Here is a 9202-nt window from a genome sequence, read left to right on the forward strand (position 1 = left end):
AGGATGTGAGTGCGGCGGCGCACGGGCACGCGCGGCGGGCCGGGCAGGGGGGCGCACGGCAGGCCAGGAGGGGCGCGCACGGCCGGCCAGGCAAGGGCGGGAGTGCGGTGGTGGTGGCTGACTGTGGTCGCCGGACAGGGGAAGGCCCTGGGTAGCACAGGGGAAAATTGTTGAGGGGGTTTTCGCTTGTTTACACATCTAACATTTTTTTTTGTAAAACATTATGCCACGTCGGCAAAAAGTGGGACCCATCTGTCATAAACGCACTTAAACGAGACAGATCCGCCGATCAGTGGTTTTTGCAAGACCATTACGCGAAATGTGGTATTTTCTGCAGCGAAAATGTATCCTAGTGTTTTTCGCAAACCTAGCCCTCAAAGTGGTGGTTTTATGCAATTTACTTGTTCTGATTCTTATGTGGCGGTGTTTTATACTTCTATGTGATGGTTATGACCTGGATTCACATCTATTACTGGTAGTTAGTTCACCTAGGCGATGGTCTTGTCAATGTTATCTGCTTTGTCAAAAAGTTATGTAGCGACTTTTTTGTAATATTATCATAGAACTATGTGGTTCAAGTCGGGGCTATTCTCAGCTCATTATGTGAGTATCAATACAAGAAAACAATGAACACCAAGATTGGCAAATTCTTTCTGTAATATTATCATAGGACTATGTGGTTGACATATGCAAGAATTTTATGTGGGCAGTCATAGTGCATAGCTTAGTGTAGTTTATCCAAAGCCACGACACTTAATAGATGGAAGCTGACGACAACATGAATAACTAGTTTGAACCAGCTGAAATGTCAAATAGGCAGCTCAAGGTATATTTGGAAGCTTGCTAGTTCTTTTTCTCCCATTCAGTATTGTTATATCTGCTTATATTGCTAATAATCTTAACTCGATAATGATGTTTTTTTCTTAAAAATGTTCGAATAATTGTTCCTTTTATCACTTTATGGAGAGTGTTGCAAGTGGCAAGTCCATTACTTTTGAACATGGGTAAATTAATAAATGTGGCCATATCATTTTCAGGCTGAATTTATTTTAAGATAATCTAAATATTCGTCATGAACACTTCTTTTTTGGAAATTAATTAGTATGGTTATTATTTTATGATTATGGTGCCAAGCGAACTTAATGATTTTGGATACTTTCTTGTCTGACTAGCTAATATTCTGAGTGTGCATGTTCTTCATTTCTACGACATTCATCAGCATATACTGTTTTTGACTATTCTTTAAATTTGACAATTGTTGTATTTTTGTTCATCTATTCTCAATGTTGTATGAAACTGACTTTCTTGTTCAAACTACAACTTTGAGTTCATATAAACATCCTCCTTGATGCATCTTTATACCTATTTGTTTTCCATTCGAATATCATTGGTTGATTCACTTATGCTTGCAGAAACAGGCATTGGAGGTGGACATGGTGAAGCTAATCTTTTGCAAAATGCTTAAGATGATTTTCTGGTTGAGCAGGTAAGCTTATCTTCTGGATTTATACTGAGATATCTTTACTGTTCATTCAAAAAATGTATTGCTTTCGTTGGTACTGCAAGAGTGGACTCCTATCATGCTTTGATAACAGGCTGCATCTTGATTCTTTTCTATGACCCTGCTTCCCATCCCTTCCTCAGCAGCTCTCCATTCCCTTCCATACGTCTTCCCTTTTGTTTGCTGATGTACAGCCCCTCCGATGGCTGGTGAACTAGCACCCTTCCATATTTCCTATGTGTGCATATGCTTGTGCCTGCTCAGAGATGATAATGCTATCATGCTAAATAGTAGCAAATGAACTACCTACCATTTACTGTGCTTTAGGAATATATTTTTGTCTGACTTCTACTCACTGCTACATTGCCTTTTGCTCTTCTTTTACATTCGTTAAGGGTCTATGAGTCTATCAAGTCATAATGTAACTTGCATAATGTCCAATCTATGCCTGGGTAGTTGTTTCAAATTTCCTTTACTTATACAGATTATAGCTATGCCATTTCACTTTGCTACTTATTCTGGATCACCGTGATACCTTGAAGAGTTTGGCTTAATGTAACATTACCATGATTTATTGTGTTGCTTGCACTTATTGTGGTTTTGTCGAAGATTATTCTTGTTTTAGGCTGTTTGGTTAAACATTTTCGCCACATCTCACTTGTTGTCTGCCAAATTCGTATCTATAGGTAATTGGCCATTAGCCACTAATATAATTTGGTTGGTCCAAACTATCAGTAGCTATGCATTGTGTGGAACCTACGGCTGTTGGCTGAACGGCTCAGTGCAAATGCCTTGGGAGGTTGTGCCGACCTCAACTGTCGTGCTGCCACTGGGGATCGAGCTCGATGAGCTGGCTGGGCTACTGCATGAGAGATGCTGAGGGTGAGGGGGAGTCGGCGACTAGGATGACGGGGACTTGGTGAGGAAGGAGGGGCAGCTCGTGGGTTCTTTCCCGGCCTGCCACCGCCTGGTGTGGAGCTCAGGAGGAAAGAAGCGGGGAAGGAGGATGGGGCGTCGGGGGACTAGGGTTGCATCGTTAGTTACCTCTTTAACAGGGATGCACTGTATCCAAAAGGCAATGGCCGAGTATCCATGAAGTATCAGCATTGTTTATTCCCTGATACTCGGGGGATACATATCCAGGACGTACCGGAGAAGTATACGTATTGGATGCGGTATCCGACATGGATACACTGGTTCCATGAAGTAACCGTGCATTCTAGCTGGCATGTTAGTGATCGAAGTACTAGTTGATGCTGTGGAGACTGGAGGGTAAAAAATTAACAGTCATTTTGGACCAAAGTCATAGTTAGTAAGATGATGCATAACCCTTCTTTGAGGCTTGTACTGCAAGAATTTGATGAATTTCAACGACTAGCTAGCTCGTACATTTCTAAAATTATGCTTATGACCTAGAAACCAGTCATTTATGATATCCTACTTCATGAGGCCCTCATAAGCCCACTGATCTTTTAGTCTTTACACCGACCGGATGTAGCCAAAGACTGCTAATATTAGAAGTTGAAGGTGCACAACTAGACCACAAATTACCTTTCATCGTTCTCTATTTCAAATGTTGGTTTAAATTTTCTAATAATGCATAGATGGTTCAACTTTGGAGCTTTTGACACAATTTCTGCAATAGTGAAGCAAATGTTTTCTGTTTGAGTCATAGAAAAAATATGAGAATAACTTTTGATTGAATAATACAAGTTTGTTCAACTGATATGGTATTGCTTGCTCCGCAGGAATCTATGGTTACATTCTGGTGGCTGAGATGCAGAAACGAGTTGTTGGGTGCAGTTTCTCCCATTCTAAAGGTTGACTGCAGAGATTGAGCCTCTATGTAGCATGCATTAGTCAGCTGCTAAGTGAACTTGTAGAAACTAACCGCTTGATTTGCTAACTTCCATAATCTATGTAGTCGTTCGTCGGCTGGCATGTAGGCCCATTGATTTGCTTCCACTAGTTAGTACTTGTCCCTCTCAGTTTGCTTAATTTGTCTCATGTTTTTCCAAGCAAGTATGTTCCAGTTTTCTGCGTCTTTTTGTTGATTTTGTCATCTGATTCTGTCTAGTGAATGTGAACTGCAGCTGGCTGTGTGGTATTTGTTGATTTTGGTGCTATTTGTTATTGCGCAGCTGGCTGTGCGACTCCATCAGGATGGCCAATGCCAGCTGTCTGCTTCTTTTTTTTTCCTTCGAGATGAGGTGTAGGATTTGACGAGTTGGCTAACATTTCAAATATTGCGAGTTAGTTTTGAAGAAATTAAAAGGTCTCACATACTATTCCAGGCAAAAAAAGAAGATGAATAGTTTTGGTTCTTGCGATCAGTAACAGGGATAGGTGAACCAATGAGAGGGCAATGTTAGCTTGGATCTGCCGCTGCATGTTGAGATTACCAAACCTTTTGCGTCAGTGCTGGATTAAGCGAAACATGTTCTGTGGTGACCCATTTTGCACGAGTTTTTCTTGAATTTCCATCTGGTTCCGAACTCAGAATTTAGAGGCTTGCTTCTGCCTAATGGAGGTTGAAGTGACCTGAGAGTTGGAAGATGCTCCTTCCTGTATGCTGAAACGAAACTGCCTACCTGGTGTTGGGGATTCAATAACCTTTGCTTTGAGATTCACAAACTTTTTGCTTGAGTGGTGTGATTGAGCATACTTCACACTTCCCAAAGTTTAGATAAAACTCACATGTCTATCTTTCTTCAAAATTGAGTAGTGGCCTAACAAACTGAAATGTTTTTCATGCCAACTTCCCTCTGTTATCTTATCTCTGGGCATGATAAGATAGAGTGACTTTGCTTCAGTCCAATTACGCGCTTGCTTGCTTGATGGCCGTGCATTCTGTGAGTTGATGAGTTCCACATTTGCGAAGAAGAAAAAAGGTCTCACTTATTCCTGGCAAAAGATGAATAATCTAGTTATTGTGACTAACAAACGTTTACTCCAGTAATGTGATTAAGCAAAACATGTTTGTAACATATGTAAACGGATTAACACCGGTTACCTTTCCAGTGAGAGTGCAGGCACAAATGGTTAGGCTAGTGGTAGGGACAAGAAAGAAAGGAATAATCAGTTGGCAGACACTGTGATTAAGTAAAACTGAGCAGAGCTCTGGTTTTACTATTATTCTTTGGATGTCCACAGGTGACGATGTTGGTGAACACAAATGATTATCACCAGTACCTCTTTTCTTTGGGAGGGGATTATTAATTGGTAAAATTATCACTGCCATTTTTAGCATCCCATTATCAGTTGTGAGTCATATAAGCCAAACCCTTTTACTGAGGATACATTGACAGTTGCTTAACATGCTAATTCACTAGTCCAGAAAAGGCCCTAGATCTGTTTCGTAAAGGAAATGGATTCTTCAAATTTGAGATTATACTGCGGTTATGTCAACATAAGCCGTGACACCAGTTGCCTCTGCAATAGAAGCGTGAGAACAAAATGTAGTGGCACAACCTTCTATGTTGATGCGGCTCACTGACATGGTTATACACGTGTGATGCCGGTTATAAGATAATCATCAATTGCCTCTTTTTTATGTCAAGATCACAAATTATCCCTTTTTAAATTAAGGTTATCACTTTATCAGCACAGTATTATTTACTGCGAGAACTTGTGTCTGTAATCTGACAGTGCTATCACTGTAGGAAACACAGTACATGCATGATCAACTACACATGCCTGATCAATTCCGCGCTGGGGAATAACATGGTTGTGCATTTGTCTGACTCAACATGGTTCCCCTAGGAAGAAAAAGAGAGAATACGACAGCATTGGAATTGTAAAGGAATTTGCAGTAACCATGTAAGTACTCTTCAGTGGGGTTATAGGACCATTACTTGAAGGTGACAAGTGGAGATCCCGCAGTCCTGAAGTAGACAGCAAGATCAACATTCAGGTCGTCGTACATGCTGAGGAATGGATGAGCCTGGGTGTCAGAGGCAACAGATAGAAGAAATGGGTAAAGATCAGAGAGCTTGCTGTGTCAAATGACGCTTTCGGACGAACATACAAATTGTGAAGCAGACAGAAATTTCCTTACTGATAGGATTTGTGCAGATGATCTATTTGTGGCCTCTTTTTGCATACTGAAAAATTCAGAAAGAAATTAAGAAAATAGATATTAGCCTTCTTTTGGACACTGATTTCCAGTAAATAAAATAAGGAAATCAGTTGATCTGTCCACAGATGAAGGTGACTAGGTGAGTGTAACAAAAAGAAACATATGATGATGTTGGCATGCATATTCCAGAGCAGGAATTTTGGCGTGAGAATCACTACTTGACAGGCAAAAGGTAGAAAAAACACTATGATAACTAAGTTCACAGTTTAAATCTCAACAAATTGCAAACATTGCTTAAGTATTATTGATTAACAGGGGGGAGGGGGGTAATGGAGAAGCGTAAATACCACGCAGAAATGAATGAACAGAACTCTGGTGAAAACTGGTCTGATGGTGCAGAAGGTGATGGTTGGTCGACAACATCTTCAAGAAGTTCATAAAAGCTACCACGAGGAGGATATGGGAAATTGCCAGTGGCACATTCCAGCATAACTAGGCCCAAGCTCCATATATCACTCATGTAACCATGTTTCTGCCCACTGATTCTTTCCGGCTGTCAAGAGTATACATTTTAGATTCGTTAGTTGAAACAAAAAATGGTGGACGTCTTTTCATGCCACACTGGAAGACATGCTTGCATAATTCAAACAAAATTTCACGCACCGCCATGTAGTTAAATGTGCCAGTAAATGTATCTCGCTGTGCAGAAGAACTAGAAATGATGGCACTAACACCAAAATCTGATATCTTTACTTCACCCCTATGATTTATTAGTATATTCGATGGTTTCAGATCTCGGTGTATAACGCGCTTCTCATGATGCAAGTACATCAGTCCTTTCAACACCTGCACGAGGAAGTAAAAATTATCGGTTGAAAAGGTCTATTTGACCTTAAGGTGAAAAAAACATTCTGATAACAACAAAAAACTATGTGGTTACTTATGTGTCATTTTACTGGCCTGCTTACAAATTGCAGCAAGGTAGGCCTCTGGAACGGTTCTAGCAGTCATCAGGAAATCAGCCAGAGAGCCTCCATCCATATACTCCAAAGCAATAGAAATAACACCATTGACATAGAAACACTGATAGCATGTGACAACATATTGGCACTGTGTTGACAAACTTAATTTCAACTCCTGGGCAAGTTGCTTGCGTATGCTTTCCTGAATATTGAGTTGTATAACCTGCAAACATGACAGTACATGAATGGGGGTAAAGACCCTAGGCAAAATATCAGAGATTATAACTACCACTATAGTTTCTACTTTCTACAGAAAGAAATAGAAGGAACCAAAATTATAAATCATCAAATAATTTATTTTTTGGGCAATACCTTGAGAGCAAAAAACTGGCCAGTCCATTTCTGGCGCACCAATTGCACGGTTCCACTACTACCTTTCCCAATCACTTTGATTGCTTCCAGATCATGTATGCTCAACTGATGGTTATCTAACGGCTCTATAGGAGGAGCCTAGCGAAGTCGAGTATGGCAACAGAAAGAAGGCAAGACACAAGTTAGATGAATGAAGAGCATAACAAGTTAAGAACAACAATGTAATTAGACAATTCCCACAAGAAATGGTGTTAGACAGCAATCTTCCACTATAAGCAAGTGAGCATCAGCATTCAGGATAAATTTAACCATTGGATACATCATAAATTATTTCTGTAACAACTGCATTTGCGGATATCTCACATGAAAATTACCTATGTATTTCCTCCGCGCGGAATTAGTTGACGCTCAAACGGATGTATCTCGCATTGAAATACGTCTAGATAGATCCGTTTGAGCACTAATCCCAGATGAAGGAAGTACATAGTATCATCTGTCCTAAATTGTTGTTCTGAAAAAGAATACGAAACCCCTGCTCCGTACCTGCTAATCCAACCACACATCCTAATATCTAAATCTGTTCATGTCATCAATGAAATTACGAAAACCAATACAACTACCAATATGCCGAGCACAGCCCTGCGTTCTTTTCCTATGAACGGCTAAGACCAGACGCGTGGAGGAATTTTTCATCTTGGGTGCCCGGTCATGTTTTAGTGGCTTACCTCGCCTTCCTCGGTCTGCGGGGTGATGCGGAGGCCGTCCTTGTTGACGAGCAGGTTGCCGTCGCCGTCCTTGAACATCCCGATCTGCATCCTGTCCCTGTCCCACGCTGGAGCCCAGCTGACCACAACCGCCGTGAAATCAAATCAATCAGCACGACTGCAAGAGCAATACGTCCAAGGAAAACAAAAATGCGAAAGAAGAGGGGTGAGGGTTTGAGGTTACAGGAATCTGCCCATGGTGGACTCGTGGGAGGGGAGAGCGATCTTGCCCGGCTTCTTCAACAGTAACGGCGGTGTAGGGCTCCCTCGCCGGGGTGAGTGGATGGATGAGTCTTCGTCCGCCTCATCTTTGCTCTGCTTTTTCTGGAATTAAGCATTACAGTACCAGTATAAATGGCTGGCAAAATTGGCAGTTTGGCATAATTGGTCAACGGCTTGAAAAAATATACATAGTGCACAATAAGGCACTATGTACATACATAAATAGGATGTGTAGACAAAAATAAACATACAATTGCAATCTTACTTAATCAAACAAACCTCGTAGTAAGATTCTTAAGAATTAAAGTCCTCTACAATCCTTTAAATTTTAAGAGGATTCTACTGAGACTGCAAAAGTGGTATTCTATCCCAAGACCAAAGCTTTTCACGCTAACGGCAAGATCCAGTTTGGGAGGCGCAAGACGGCGCCGAATCCACCCACACATCCACTACTGATTCAGCTAGATGAAAATACTGCGGAAAATGCAAGTCCCGGCTCCTCTCTGCTATGGTAAGCAAGCAATCATCTTTAAAAAGTTAAAACCGGCTATAGCCACCAAAAAGAAGTGGTGTGCTACATGAAAGGCTTGTCTATATGACAAGTCTAGTGAGAAGAGAAGCTCACTTTCGAAAGCCGCAATATTTGTGATGTCTTATTTTCTCGTCCGGCTAAGTAAAATTTCTATACTCTGATCATTTTTAAAGATGGATAAAAAAGTGTTATTCTAGGCCCTATGTGAAAAGCTTGTTTGTTTACCATAGCAAGGCTAGTAAGAATAAAAGCACCCCACAAAAAGAAAGAGTGAGAAGAAAAGCTCATAAAGAGGTTTTGAACTTCCTAAAAGAAGTTCTAGAAACCAAAAGATTGCGATTTTGCATAGTAAACACCTCAATGGAAACTCCAGCATCCTAGACAACATGATGTGCGATTTCTCTGCAAACTGAACGACGCCATCTGTCTCTGGGGAAGCTCACACGGAAGCCGCCATGACAGTGACATGAAGGCTTAGGACAGGCAGTTCTCAGTATCAACCTCTCTTTCATCCCCAAGCACCCAGATTCCACAGCAAAAATCAACGGCTAGTCCAGCAAACCTGGCATGTTGTGGTTCCTGTCCCCACGTTGACAGCTCTGGAATCTGGTGGCTGTACTAGGTCCTGCTATAAGAAGCCACTCTACAGAATCACTAGCTGCAGGCCCAGGAATGAGCCTGATTTTACTAGTACTACTGCCCCTGGAGTTAGTAAAAAGATTGGAACAGTTTATGCATATCATTTCCAACATATTCACTTGCGAAGACCAG

At 41.2% G+C, this 9202-nt stretch overlaps 2 protein-coding genes across 10 annotated transcripts in view; one reads left to right on the plus strand and one right to left on the minus strand.

Moving 5' to 3' along the window:
- Positions 1 to 3696, plus strand: part of LOC123172994 (uncharacterized) — a 6273-nt gene extending 2577 nt beyond the window's left edge. Inside the window, exons 2-3 of the mRNA XM_044589868.1 lie at positions 1413 to 1486; positions 3250 to 3696. Of these exons, the coding sequence (XP_044445803.1) occupies positions 1413 to 1465 (53 nt within the window). The 3' untranslated portion in view covers positions 1466 to 1486; positions 3250 to 3696. The remainder of the gene's footprint in view (positions 1 to 1412; positions 1487 to 3249) is intronic.
- A 70-nt stretch (positions 3697 to 3766) lies between these two features.
- LOC123172991 (disease resistance protein RGA5) overlaps positions 3767 to 9202 on the minus strand; it is a 19142-nt gene continuing 13706 nt past the window's right edge. For 6 of the 9 annotated variants that reach the window (XM_044589860.1, XM_044589859.1, XM_044589864.1 and 3 more), the window contains 9 exons: positions 7862 to 8001; positions 7639 to 7756; positions 6914 to 7051; positions 6540 to 6764; positions 6243 to 6425; positions 5927 to 6132; positions 5559 to 5604; positions 5356 to 5444; positions 3767 to 4405 (listed from right to left, as the gene is read on the minus strand). In XM_044589860.1, coding sequence (XP_044445795.1) covers positions 4396 to 4405; positions 5356 to 5444; positions 5559 to 5604; positions 5927 to 6132; positions 6243 to 6425; positions 6540 to 6764; positions 6914 to 7051; positions 7639 to 7756; positions 7862 to 8001 — 1155 coding nt within the window. In that variant the 3' untranslated portion in view covers positions 3767 to 4395. Of the gene's footprint in view, positions 4406 to 5355; positions 5445 to 5558; positions 5605 to 5926; positions 6133 to 6242; positions 6426 to 6519; positions 6765 to 6913; positions 7052 to 7638; positions 7757 to 7861; positions 8002 to 9202 lie in introns of those variants that run through there. The other 3 variants (XM_044589862.1, XR_006485800.1, XR_006485799.1) reach the window with 3 other exon arrangements.

The sequence above is a fragment of the Triticum aestivum genome, unplaced genomic scaffold, assembly GCF_018294505.1.
Source record: "Triticum aestivum cultivar Chinese Spring unplaced genomic scaffold, IWGSC CS RefSeq v2.1 scaffold19435-4, whole genome shotgun sequence".
Lineage (NCBI taxonomy): Eukaryota > Viridiplantae > Streptophyta > Magnoliopsida > Poales > Poaceae > Triticum > Triticum aestivum.